At 42.7% G+C, this 14297-nt stretch overlaps 2 protein-coding genes across 10 annotated transcripts in view; one reads left to right on the forward strand and one right to left on the reverse strand.

Moving 5' to 3' along the window:
- Positions 1-526, reverse strand: part of lrrk2 (leucine-rich repeat kinase 2) — a 32443-nt gene extending 31917 nt beyond the window's left edge. For 3 of the 4 annotated variants that reach the window (XM_061253142.1, XM_061253141.1, XM_061253140.1), the window contains exon 1: positions 23-517. In XM_061253142.1, coding sequence (XP_061109126.1) covers positions 23-161 — 139 coding nt within the window. In that variant the 5' untranslated portion in view covers positions 162-517. Of the gene's footprint in view, positions 1-22 lie in introns of all 4 variants that reach the window. The other variant, XM_061253143.1, reaches the window with a different exon arrangement.
- The window catches only part of LOC133135846 (proton myo-inositol cotransporter-like), a 46826-nt gene continuing 33048 nt past the window's right edge, over positions 520-14297 (forward strand). For 4 of the 6 annotated variants that reach the window (XR_009709448.1, XM_061253145.1, XM_061253148.1 and 1 more), the window contains exons 1-3: positions 1792-2549; positions 10587-10746; positions 13047-13255. Coding sequence is in view for 5 of the 6 variants with exons in the window: in XM_061253145.1 (XP_061109129.1) it covers positions 2018-2549; positions 10587-10746; positions 13047-13255 (901 nt within the window). In the remaining variant the exon portion in view is untranslated. Of the gene's footprint in view, positions 600-1077; positions 1177-1791; positions 2550-10586; positions 10747-13046; positions 13256-14297 lie in introns of those variants that run through there. The other 2 variants (XM_061253146.1, XM_061253147.1) reach the window with 2 other exon arrangements.

Raw genomic sequence — 14297 nt, forward strand, 5'->3', positions numbered from 1 at the left:
TAAAACCAGGAATGTCACCTACCCCACTCATCGCAGTGTGTCAGATAGAGAAGATCTTCAATGATCTGCACCAAAGTTCCCAGCTGCTTTCGTTCGTGTATATTTTTTAATCTCACGACAAGTTTTTTCAGTTTTACTTCCAATTCCTCCTTGTCAACCATGCTCTCTGGTGCACCTCTTTCATAACAAAGAATACAAATACATTTACGGACCTTCCGAGGTAACACTCTGCATGGCGCGAAGCTGTGAAAAACGGTGCCGCCTGAACTTTTGAAACGTCTATACTGCAGGTTATCGTGTGAAAAGCGCTTTGCTGCAAATAAAAAGAAGGCAAATGTGACGGATTAAAGAATAACAGTAGTTTCCAAAAGTTATTCGGAAATGGTCACGAACTGATGCAGAACGTCTAAACGACCTGGTTTCTGCTTTTGTTTCTTCAGAGTGCTGAGATTGTTTCAATCTCAGGGGCAACTCTGCAAGCATATCTCTCCTCCCCTCATCTTGGAAATCATATGACTTCTGCAATTTCCTCTGGCAAAACTGGTGTATTCCTGCTCTGTAACTCACTTGCGAAGATAACGAGAATTAACCCAAAAAAGGTAACGCTTATTAATATTGTACCATTCTATTACGTCAGTGCCGATATAGCTGCTTTGGCTGCTGTGTATTTGATTAAATGTGTGTTTGTTTAATTATAGCAATTCACTTGGTTCGAAGTGTCAAACTCGGAAGGAAGCACTCCGAATCGCTTTACGGCAGACGTTGGAGGAATAGCCTAATGTAGCAAAATAATAAAGTTCTAATTCAAGGGATTATCATTCTTTTGAATTATATTGAATATAAATGTATAATTCTATTTACATGCTGTAAAAAAAATACTGATGTTAATAAGACAAATAAGTTAGCTAAATTGACCTTGACATGCCGTGCTACTATAGTATAGGGAACTAAGACTAGAGCCCGATTAATAACGAATGGGCGAAACTGTCAGGACGCTGCCCTGGTCACTAATCATGTAGACTAAAATCTGCATTCCATTTTAGTACAGTAGCCAGTCAGTGGACGCGTAGCACGATTTATATGCAATATTGTTTTTTTGTCAGTAGAGGGCAGAAGAAATAGGCCTATTTGGAGGGTTACCACTTACCACTCGTAAACTGCACATATTCGAGAGAGGTATGGCTAACAGCTTGCTTCACTGTTAAAATGAAGAATAATGTTTTAATCCATTATAATAATGTTTGTTTGTCGTTTACTTAATAACATTTGTTCAGAACGGCAGAAAACCCTTCCATTCTTCCAAATGTAGCTTGGGATTTGGCAGAGAATTTACAGAAACGATAGTCTACTGTGGGTTTGAGTAGTCAACCACGGGCGTAATGCTTTCGATGAAAGGCAAGATGATTCAGCTGATTGTAAACTTCACAGTCATTTGGTGATTTTAGTCGGTGGTACCACCCCTCTCCGTGTCTAAACAGGTCATTTAGCTAACATTACGAATTTAGAATAGTTAGCTTATAAATGCCATTTAACTTACAAGAAAGTGAAAACCTTTAGAAAGCTACTATATAAGTGTCATAATATAAGAGTTTATCGCAAGGACACGACGTTGATCACAATAATATTGGGTCTGAAATACGATTGTAGACAATAAAGCAAGCGTGTGTAATGTATTTTTTTTTACGTCACACACTATCGGTTGGTGACGAACTGAATTGACTCCTCCTCAGTCTTACCTTTGCTTCTATTTATGTATTCGCCCTCCTTGCTGCGTGCGTAGGCTAACTCACTCGCCCGGGCTACCAGATAGCCGACAACGATGACACGAGCGTGCGCACAGTTTATCCGCAACTTTTAATCCTGTGAAGCTACAAACACGCTCGAACTGTGGAGAACGTTTTAATTTCTTCAGTCTCTAGAACTTGGCGTTGTCGACACTTTTTATAGCTATTGCAAAACAGCGTTTCTGTCTTGACTGAACTGTGTTGTGATCACATTTGTGCTGTTGTTTTTCCCTATGTCCCGAAAATCCAGCGATAATGACTATAACCTGCGAAGTATGAGCAACCTGATGGGCGAGAGAAGGAAGAAAGTAAGCGATGATGGAGAGCGGAGCCTCATCCAGGCTCCCTCCAACGCGAGCATCAACAGCCAGGGACCCTCATCCGCCTCCACCGGTGACTTGGAGCGAGCCGCCCGCAAGCAGTTCCAACAGGAGGTCACACCTGCGTTTGTGTATATCCTGGCGGGGTTCTCTGCACTGGGGGGCTTTTTGTTCGGCTATGACACCGGAGTGGTGTCGGGAGCCATGCTCTTGCTAAAGAAGGAGATGAATTTGAGTGCTCTTTGGCAAGAAGTGCTTGTCTCAAGTACTGTTGGTGCAGCTGCGTTGTCCGCCCTGGCTGGCGGGTATCTGAACGGAATTTTCGGACGGAGAGTGTGCATCTTGTTGGCTAGCTTTATCTTCTCCCTCGGGGGCGTAGTGTTAAGTGCTGCTCCCAATAAAGAGGTTCTACTTGTGGGACGGCTCATAGTTGGACTTGGATTAGGTAAGTTCTTTTTTTGTAATTTTTTTTTCTTTTTTTTCATAAACCTTAAATGAAGTAATGCAATGTGGTGATTCGGCTAGGCTATTTGTTTAACGCATGAAGTAGGCTAGATTTAATGGCTGCATATAATAAACAACATTGATTATGATGTAGCGTATATTTTCTATTCAAACATACGGGAAAACTACAGTCACAATTATTGGAACGGCAAGATCAATTACTTTGTTTTTGCTATACACTGAAGACTAGTGAGTTTGAGGTCAAAAGAAATGAATTTCAGCTTCTTTTTTTCCTGGTCTTTTTAATCTAGATTTGTTAAACAACTTTTGTATCAGACAACCCAATTTTTAGGTGAGAAAGTATTGGATCATGTGGCTGACAGGTGTTTCTTGTTTCCCAGATTTGTTCTGTTCGATTAATTGGTTAAACAATACATAGTTCTGAATGTCTCCTCTTGGTTTTAGCCTTGGGTTTTGTCTGTGAAGACTGCATTTATGTTAGATAAGATAAGCAAACATGAAGACCAGAGAGCTGTCTTTGGGAGAACATCATGCCTGATGCTTACAAAAGATTATCAGAGCCATTGCACAAGCATTGGGGATAGCTTGTGTAACAACTTGGAATGTCCTGAAAAGGAAATAAATTGCTGGCGTACTGAGCAACAGACATAGAACTGGCTGACCAAGAGAAACAAGAGCAGTTGATGACAGTAGCATTGTGAGAGCTGTGAATAAAAGCCCCAAAACATTGTCAGTGACATCTCCTCCAGGGCAGGGGTGAAAGTATCACAATCAACCGTTCAAAGAGGTCTTCGAGAGCAGCAATGTAGAGGCTATACGACAAGATGCAAACCACTCATGAGTAGTATGAATTGGAAGGCGAGTTTACAATTTGCAAAGAAGTACAGAGATGAGCCACAACAGTTCTGCATCAAAGTTTTATTGACCAAGATTAACCTCTACCAAAGTGATGGAAAGGCCAAAGAAAGGAGGGATCTACTCATGATCCAAAACATAAAAGCTCATATGTGAAGCACAGTGGAGGAAGTGTCATGGCTTGGGCTTGCATGGCTGCTTCTACAGTGGGCTGACTAATCTTTATTGATGATGTAACTCATGATGGTAGCAGAAGGATGAATCCAGAAGTCTACAAAAACATTCTGTTTGGCAACTTACAGTGAGATGCGTCCAAACTACTTGGGAGGAACTTCATCATGCAGCAAGACAATGACGCAAAACAATACAGCAGGACTTCATTAGAGAGAAAAAGTGGAAAGTTTTAGACTGGCCTAGTCAATCAGCAGAGCTTAACCCAAGTGAGCATGCACTTCACATTTTAAAGGGGAGATTGAAGGGAAACCACCCCTCAAAACAAACAACAACAACAACAACTGAATGTGGCTGCAATAAAAGCCTGGAAAAGCATCACAAAAGAAGAATGCAACAGTTTTGATGTCAATGGGTTGCAATCTTCATGCAGTTATTGCAAGCAAGGGGTATGCTACCAAATATTAAGTGTTATTTACTTTCATTTACTACTTTAATATTTTGTGTTCCAATGCTTTTGCTGGGTGGATGGTCTGATACCAACGGTGCTATGTACTAAGTAGTTTAACAGATCTAGGTGTAAATATTAGGCAATTAAAGCTGAAATTCTGAACTCTTGTGTTGATTTTGTAGACCCAAATGTATTCAGTATATTGCAAAAACAAGGGAATTGGCCTTGCTGTTCCAATGAAATGAGAGGTGAGTCTCAGATCTGTCATCTCATGTACACCTTTTGACCTCAAATTCAATTGTCTTCAGTGTATAGCAAAAACAAAGTCATTGACCTTGCTGTTCCAATACTTTTTGAGGGGATTGTTCTCTGCTTATCTTTTCCTGTATATGCTCGGTTGAGAGACCCTCACTTTGGACTCATTTCCAACTCACTGGACTGCTGCATGGAATAAACTTTTATTTCTGGTCGCATTGCTGAGTCTCTTGGTGTCTCTTCGTAAAAAGCTAACCCCTTCTATGCCCCTACAGCTTGTGAAAGCTTCTGTCCTTTCAAGCTTTCAGGCATGAAGACATTTTGAATGAGAATGTATATTATGACTCCCTCAGAGTTGTGTGATCACTGTTGTGATATTATGTACGGTCACAGGACTGTAATGTTCACATTACATCGCTTTTTTAAGGAAAACATCCCAGCACAAAACGGCGGTGCAAAAAATAATGGTTCACTGCAGTCTCACAATGGTGACTGGCCTTTATCAATGCTTCATGGTGTATTCTCATTTTGACAGCAGCAAGCAAGAGTATTTTTGGTAATTGCAGTCATGTTATATGTATCCAGCCTTTCAGCGGTTTCTTGATGGATGGGTTAAATCATATGGAAAAATGTATGAAACCCATTATTTGTTAAGCTTTGATTTCATGGTACCCATTCCTTCCTCCAGTTGCTGGTTTGGTAAAGATTGTTGGGTTATGGAGGGTTTCTTTAATTGGTGATTTTGCAAGCAGAAATCAATGCAATGTACATTTGTGCTGTGTAAATCAATATGTGGTGGGTGGGTAATTTTGTTATGATATAAGAAAATATTTCTTACTGCCTGTAATTGACTTCATAGATCTGATTTCTTCATCTTGGGCTGCAGCTACCACTATCAACCAGTGTCATCAAACATGTCAAGCGGCTGGAACCCTTTTTTTCTGTAATCTCAGCCTCCTGCCCTCCTGGCTTCTCTGGATCCCAGTCCAATCTGGAGTACTGCAAAAATGTATGCCATGGCAGCAGAAATGCCATTATGCATTTCTTAACATGTCTTACATGCCTTCCACAAGTACTGCCATGGCCGGTGGACAATGAAAGTATTCATCACTGAGATGGAGTGAGCGCCCAAACTATTCTGCCTTTAATGGTTGTGGTCGTTATGACTGAGATTGAATCTATTACATTTCATTAAGATCACTTGGCAGCCACTCTTATCCTGAGAGATGTACAGTAGAGGAGATCATTTTTGTTGCACTCAGGAATATGAAAATGCTGTGTCACCAAGAAGGCACAGATGGTCATTCATCATAAATACATCTAATATTAAACAGGTTTATTATTGTAATAAAAGCTAGACAATCTATATTTACACTGCCATACCTATCACACCTAGAAGTAAATGCAAAGAAAGAAAGATAAAAGGAAATTATGTTTCACTAGAAACCATACTGCAATCTGAAGAGGTGAGTCTGATGGGCTGGGTTTCAGAAGATGGGCTGGGTTTCTACAGTTCTGTAGTGGGAAGTTCTTCCCGTCACCGGGGGTCCAGAACAGACAGTAGCCTAGAAGAGCAGGCAGCTGAGGGCAGATGCCTGCCTGGTCTTTTGAAGATATTCCAGAGTTGTCCTTTTAGCTGCCTACACCAAGGTTTTGAATTTGAGGTGTGCTTATTTTACATAGTCAGTGGTGGGAAATGAGAACAGGAATGACATGTCGGAGTGACATTTAGGAATGTTGTGATTCGGGCAGGCAACAGTGTTCTGGGTGAGCTGCAGTATTCCAAGCGAGAGATGGCCAATGCCCAGATTGAGTGTTGGACAAAGTACTGCTGGGTTCCTTCAGATGTGTGTTTGCTACTAATATGTTATGTAGGGTAACAACAGAAGTGTAATACCAGCAGCAGAATGATTTTAAAAAAGAAGCCTGTTCGAGACGCATGTTGTATTAGCAGTCTCGTGGTAGTGGGGGCGGGCAGACAGTCTGAGCCCCTTCCCCCAACATTGCAGGTTAACAGATCTGCTGGTCCTCTGTCAACAGCTTCATCAACGAGGCTGCAGGCCTTGGTAAGATTTCACACACTGTATTTTCTGTTAGGCATCAAACACAGAGACATATTTTTAGCCATTTCACTTGGGTTTTACTCCACAACATTGCAGCTGCACTCCTCGGGGAAGTAAACCGGATATGGTACAAGCCGCGAAGAATGGAGACAAAGCCTAACTTCCAGCCCAAGTCATTGGAACAGTGCAGAATTTCAGATTTCAAGGGTATGATGCAGAGCCAATTATGTTGTAACTATGACAGGAGGGCCCCCTGGGTACAGCTGGCGTGGTATTGAGTTTTGGATAAACTTGGCAGGCGGAAAAAAGCCTGGGAATAGAGGCTGGTGTGCATGGCAATCTGAAGGTAGCATCAGTCTCTGTGGGAATAATACACCGTTCAGATGATGATTATAATATACCTGATGATTTTCCCTGTGGGGAAAAATGCACCAACTGGAGCTGGTAAATGTCTGTGAGAATAATGTGCTTTCAGTCAAATATGGTGATGATCTCTGGAGTAATATCTGCTGTGCATCTCCTGTGTTTTCAGTCTAAAGGTAGTTCCAGAGATTGGATAGCGGTGTTAATCTGTTAGGTGGTGCGAGTCTTCTTCAGTTTAATTGAACCCTGTTACGTATCCTTTCTGATCTCATAAAAAGTAATTTTCTCTGATTAGTTGTTAATTACAATGTGAACTTATTATAATTCATCAGCTGGTTGGTGAGTCTTTAAGCTGGCTGAATATAGCAACTTCAAATTTCTGAAATCTTTGGAAAACATTAAAGGTCATTTTTGATGTTCATCAACTAACATCTTTTTTTCTTTTTTCTTTTTTCTTTTTTCTTTTTTTCTTTTTCTTTTTCTTTTTTGCACATCTGCGATCACTTAACATTGCCTTAGCTTCCGGTTTTTGGTGTTTTGGTTCAATTATTTGTGAAGTGACCTTTCTCTGGACGGACGTAAACACCCAGGTAGAGGAGGGGGGACTGCACAATCAGGGAAATGGAGGAACATCTAGACCCGAAGCCTCTTGTTCTAGGACACCGGAGCAGCTTTGTTTGAAGCAGTAAAAGCAGGAGTTGTGTGCAAACACATTTTACAGCAGCTAGTCACAGAAAGTCGGTGCACTTTGTTTTATAACCAACTTATACACAGGTGGTGTATAAGAAGGTCTTCTTAGTCCTGGTGCTGCAGGGGTATGTTGCCTAATGTAGCCCGATTGTTAACCTTTTCCTTTAATATTACAGAATTTGTATCAGCAGTTGCTGGCCTTTCACATTGCCGCAGCATCAAACCGGGAGGGCAAAGTTTCCTCTGAACTGCCACCTGATGCTTCATTTAATGTGCGCAGTCCACCAGCTGAGCTGTCAGGCCCCTGTGCCAAAGGACTGCACTTCTCATGTGGCTGCTGCCAATGCCGTCGCTGATATATGACAAGGAGGGGAATAACTCGCTGATTGAAACCTTCTTTTCGTGGCTGGTGCCGGTGGTAATGATGCGTCACCCTGTCACCCGGTGAGACCCCTGGCTGGAATTGGCAGTGACACAATCAGGATTCAGTTCCAGCCTATGGGACGCTTTACTGTGGGAGGAGCCATCTTTGCAGCTGGGTGTTCCGTCCTAGAGCCAAGCGGTAGAGTTTATCATCATCGATAGTTTTAGCATTCAATCATTTTTTCCCCCGTGCCAGCTTGCTCTGTTGAAGCACCTGTGCTGTTCAGATGTATCTTGAATATGGGAAACTGGTTCAGTAGCACTGTTCACATTTTGTAGCGCAGCAGTGTGTGTGCTGATCGATTTGATGCGCCTTGGTGTCGGACTGTTCCGGGTCTTCATCAGATTAGTGGGTAGCACAAATGATTTGTCAGACACGATGTCTGGGAACCGTCTTATCAGGATGTCATGAGGCCCCAGTTGCATTCGTTTTCGGGAATGTTCATGCAGGTACAAGGTGCAATATGAGGCCCTACACTTATGCAGGATCTCAGGTGCTGCTTCACCTGCTTCACCCAGCACCTGCTTCACCCAGCAGTTCCTGTGCTGTTTCAGTCCTTGATAGCAAGTATTTTGGAGATTTTGAGTGTTTGGAGGTTTTTAGTGTGTTAGCATCGAGAGGAGATTTAATCCACCATTAATTGACTGATTGTATCATGCCTGTTGGTAATGCTAGTTGATGGTTTTAATACAGGTGTGATTAACATCAGACAAGAAGAGCACTCAGGTATAGGGGAGCATTTTAGAAGGATCCATCTATGTAATTATGATACTAATTAAGTTTGTTACTCTAGGAAGCAGCACCTAGTGCTGGTTGTGACACTAAAATATCCTCTGCTTTTGCTATAGGCTTCATGAGATCATTAATGACCAAAGTGGGTCAGGACCATGGTTCAAGGATTCTGTCAAAATAATAATATGTCCTATCATTGCAGGCTGACCAGCAACTGCAGTCAGCTTCTCTTTGATTGTTTTAGCTGAAGCATTGGCCAATTCTAGGAGCACTGCATGCAGAGGGCTCCAGTCTGATATAGCATCTGCCAGACAATAAAATTAAGTGAAATGTTAGTATTAGAAGCAGATATGCTATGAGAGTATTAATAATAGTTAGTTGTGGTCTAGAGTAGCCTACTTTCTGGGTTGTCTGTTAGTGGACAGCACCTTCCACTGAACGACACCTAAGAAAGTAAGCTACTATACACACAGATGAACTCCCCATGCATAACACAACTAGCTAAAATGAATACTTTCATAATATATCTTCATATCAGCCCTCTCGTGGTAAAACCCATTCAGTAGGCAACTAGAAAATGTCTGTCTTGCAGACATCCTCTGTTTATTTGGAAATCTATTGTTTGCAGGGAGTGATAGTTAAAGGCCAATTTACGATATCCGGCATAAATGTCATATCTCGCTTGGCATGGACGGTCTGTCCCTGTCCCTGTTCTTGTGACAGACCATAGGACCATGCTAACTTTCCCTCTCCTTTGTGGAACAGACTCTAGTCTTGTGTTTTCACAACCCAATGAAGCACCAATGAAGCTCATCTTCTGTTGTTATTGATTAACCTCCGTGCAAGTCACACAGTGAGGGTGTTCCCATGGCAACAGGTACGTTGTCCTCCAGGCGGCTGAGAGCTACAGGAAAGAGCGCGTGGACTATTAATAGACTTATCGCAAGCTGCGTCGTCTTGTTTGATGACTCTAGATAAGTAGGCCTGTACCTCGGTTCGCTCATATGGAAAGTGTGCAGATTGCAGCAGCATAACTGGTGTGTTGCCCGAGATTAAATCTAAATGTTTACTTTGATTTAACACAATACAATCTTCATATTATTGCCTGCCATTACAATAACTATAGAAGAAAGAATGTACCACTGGGCAAGTTTCATGTTCTTTAGAAGAACAACAGCAGTCTCTCTTTCCAAAATGCCACATTTGTCATTGACATTACAATCCCAGAATGCCAGCTGAATGAATATAAGGGTCTTATCAGTAGAGATAAACTGAGCCTGACATTATCATTTTATTGGAAGCACTCTTAATTGCTCTGTCAGTTTCTTTGATAAGGGCACTGCTGAATCACAGATTTAGTGCCTGGATTTGAACCATTGGGCTCAATGCATATGAAGTTACACTCAGGGATGACGATATCCTTGCTGGATAGATTTTCCTCTGCTTGTTTATTATCCAGTATTAGAATCCTCATTGCTTTTATTACAGTTTTCATTTCATGCTATAACCATATAGATTTCTTGTTCAGCTTTATGTGGGGTCTTTGGCAACATACTGCTGCAGTGTTATGAATACAAATAAAGCATTTTAATGGAAATGAACTTTAATTGAAGTGAACTTAATAGTTAATGTTTACTCTCGCACTGGACACCCATATCCTTGCCATTGTATTGGAGCACAGATTGGATCACAGGAATGATAAGCCTTTTTTTGGTGTGCTGACGCATTGCTGTGCTGCCATAGCAATGTGCTGTCTGTCTGCAGGTGCGTTGGGGACAGTTTGAGGATTGCATCGCGCAAACGCAGCATGTAGACAAGGCAGAACTGCAGTCACAACAACAAGAGGACAGATGGGAAAGAGAAGAGAACAGGGTGGATAGCATGGCTCAGAATAACAAAGAAGGGAATTGGAGAGGGTGGATGACAGAGGAGTGCACTCTGGGTATTGACTCGAGAAAAAAACAAAAATAATTGGTAGGAGAACTTTGGATAACATGTTCTCTCTCTCAACAGGCATTGCTTCCATGACCGTCCCAGTCTACATGGCGGAGTGCTCACCCCCGCACTTGAGGGGCCAGCTGGTCACCATCAACACCCTCTTCATCACAGGGGGCCAGTTTATCGCCAGCGTCATCGACGGGGCCTTCAGCTACCTGCGGCACGATGGGTGGAGGTACGACTTCTTAACCGGCGCCCCCTGCTGACGAATGGAGTTCAGCTTGTTTGTTAGCGTGTTCAGCCCATTCTCTTCACCCCCAGTGAATCTGTGCTATGTTTCCTGAGACGGAGAGTACATAAGAGCAGGGCCTCAGAAAAACTGTTCCTTTGTTATTCCCACGCCCTGAAAACACACATACAGTCCTCCAGCAAAGGTTAACTCACCACATGGACAGATACTTGGAGTGTAGGTTCTTTCATTTCTTGGGGTGGGAACTAGATTGAAAATATCATGAACCTGAATTTTGTTTGTGTGTGCTGAAGAGTTTTAAAGTTCTCTCCTGCCTGCCAAGGAAGTCCTGTGCACCTCTAAGACGCGTCCATTAATGCTAATGCCATGTGCAGTCGTTTGTTCCCTGCTTTGGTGGCCTCTCAAATTGTAAAATGGTGCTTTTTGTGCTTTTAGAGCCACCTACATTTGGTGCACCGTATAAGAATTTGGTGGGAACACCAAATGTAGGTGCTACTACCAACCACTGCACTCATAGGGCATAGATGGATGGCAGATTTAGCAGAACACCACACATTTCCATTAAAAACCATTCATTAGCATTGCATTTGAATTCTAGTTGAGTCCTTCAGAGGTGATTTCACATGCCACCGTGAATGGAAGCTGATTGCCAACAGCTGTCTTCCCAGTAACCCCCTGTGGGCTGTTGAACTTCAGCTAGTACTCCATACGTTCTCTTTGTGCGTGTGTGTGTGTGTTTGTGGTCTTTTAACCCCGGATGTAGCATTGTATGTTTAAGCATGTGAGTGTGCATAGCGATTGTGCATGTGTGCGTTCTTTAATTACTGTGGTGTGTGTGTGTTTGTGTGTGCATCCTCTTCACTCCAGCTGAAAAGCCATTTCTGATCATCCCAGATGGAGCCCTGTCTTGTCCAGTCAGTGTCCAGATGAGAGTGTGAATCAGAATGCCCCCTCAGACATCTGACTCTCCTCAAGCCGTTTGCACATTTGCAGTGAAACATTGTTAAAGGATGTGATCAAGACTACGTCAGATAAGCATCCTGCCTCGATGCACTCCTTCTCTATTTTGAATCAGGCAGATGATTAAATACTGACTGAAGGATATGAGCCTGCTTCTGTTTAATATGACAGAAACCCATTCATTTGTCAGCAGATGAATCGTATCAGTACATGTTAATCCATGCTGATGTCAAGGACTCTCAGTTTATTTTTGTGAGGAAAGAAATGCTCTTTCAGCGGTTGAAATAACTCTAAATACATATCACAGCCTTTCCGGGTCTCTAGAGTCTTGAAGCAGGGCAGCATATTGATTTGAAGCCTTGAATAGCAGAACTCCACTTGCACTCGTTCTGCTCATTTTCACGTCATAACGCCTGGCATGGTTCAATGCACTGGGGGAGATATTTCCAGCTCTGTCATTGTCTGCTGGGTAGGATTTGCATCTAATTGCGTCCAACCTCATGTAAATCACTGCACTTCCTGGTCATTTGTCAGTATCTAGAAATGTAGGTACTTACCCATTTAGGCTTCATTCTGCTTCCCCAAATCCATATATTCAGCTGTGCAAATTTTCCCTTGGTGAGCTGGAGGGGGTGTAGATGTGTGATAACCTCATCAGTCATTCTGTCTTTCTTTGTGTGGTGATGAATTAATATGGGTCAAAAATCGGGGTGTGCAATATAGAAATTCTGGGGCCTATATCAGTATGAAATAATTTATTGGCTGATGCCAATGGCGATACCCCCCTATTTCGCATTATATCAAGATGCCGCATTCATACAAGAAGATGAGCATAGAAGTCAACTTCTGAAGGAAGAAATGTAACATCATATTATTTATGATATTTCATTTCAACTTGCTTTTTATTGTAGTATGCTGAGAATGTGCATCTCTGGAGGTACTGAGAATATATAGGTTTGGTCATGATGTAGCTGGTAAAAATAAAGGAAAAAGGAATTTTATTTTATTATTATTCTTTTTAAAATTATGATTAGGCTACTTTTTTACTTAATATATAGCATCAGTTGCACATGAAATACAATGAAAGTGAGCTTTTGTATTTCTATACAAGAATGTGTTCCTCCTGGTGCTCCCGTCTCTTTTAGCCTCTGACAATTTGTACTCCTGTCTCTGTCTCCCTATTACTCTCGCTCAATTGTTCTCTTCTCTGTCTCCCGTTTATGTCTCACTACCTGTTTTTATCAATTCCACCCCATCAGTTGTATCGATTCTCTCCTCTCTGTTATCAATCTCTCTATCCCTCTAACATCCTGTCTTTATCTCAGGTACATGCTGGGTCTGTCGGTGGTTCCGGCGGTTCTGCAGTTCTTCGGGTTCCTCTTTCTGCCGGAGAGCCCCCGCTGGCTAATCCAGAGGGGCCTGACCCAGAAGGCCCGGCGGGTCCTGAGCCAGATCCGGGGGAACCAGAACATCGACGAGGAATACGAGAGCATCAAGAACAGCATCGAGGAGGAGGAGAAGGAAGGCGTGGGAGGTGAGAGGCGCGGCCGGGTCACATGACCACAGCGGTGCGGTACCGGCAAGCAGCTGTGGACGGCGCTAGACTGCGGTGCTCAGCCTGGCGCACAATGATGATCTCTCCTTCAGTGTGCCAAGACGCTCCACTGAAGGCTATGCAACAGAACCACAGCATTGTGTCAGGTCAGATAATACAGTACAGACACTGGTCAGCTTGGAGCTTCAGCTACAAATTGAGCCTGTTCTCTCTTAAATACTGTTAAAAGTCTTATCGGCATGTCTCTCTTGTTGTGGGTATGTTCCGTCATGCTGCTCAGTGCTCAATGATGGGGAAAACAAAACAGTGTCTACAGTCTGTCAGATAAGGAGACAAGAAGAGCCAGTGAAATTGGCTCCCTCTCGCTCTCTAATTAACTTTGACTGTCAGCTGAAGTGTCCGGTACGTTGCCGTTGCCGTTGTCCTTGACGTCGGGGAGGTGAAGTGGCCCTCTGTTCTTTGGGTCCAGTCCCGTGGCTATTCCAGGCCCCATCAGACGTCTTTTCAGATGTCAAGGTCACGAGCCGGGAGAATCATTGAACAGTTATGTCATTACAAGAGCCGGCGTTACATTTTTATGCCATGTCAATGCTAGTGCTGAACCATTCAGAAATAGCCACTGTAAGTTTGTGTGACATAAACAGACTCTGAGGGTGCTTTCACACCTGTCTCATTTAGTCTGTTTGAATCGAACCCTGGGGTGTCCCACCCCCCCGGTTTGGTTCTTTTGGGCAGGTGTGAATACAGCAATCGAACCCTGGTGGTCTCAGTCCTGTTCTTCCTGTTGCAGGAAGCATTGTGTATTTTGGGTTAAACCGGCTGCCATAGCAAGCTGTGCTGTGATGGGATGAGGAAAAGTTTTGTTTTTTCCGGTTTGTCCTACTCAACAGATTTCTGTCCAATAAATGAACGACCTTAGCACACACATGGTTTTATTTTGAAATTGTTGTTCGCTTAAAAAAGGCAGTGTGAAATGTAACCGTATCAAACAAATAAAATGCAACATTGTATTTGGTTAGGA

This window comes from Conger conger, chromosome 8 (assembly GCF_963514075.1).
Source record: "Conger conger chromosome 8, fConCon1.1, whole genome shotgun sequence".
Lineage (NCBI taxonomy): Eukaryota > Metazoa > Chordata > Actinopteri > Anguilliformes > Congridae > Conger > Conger conger.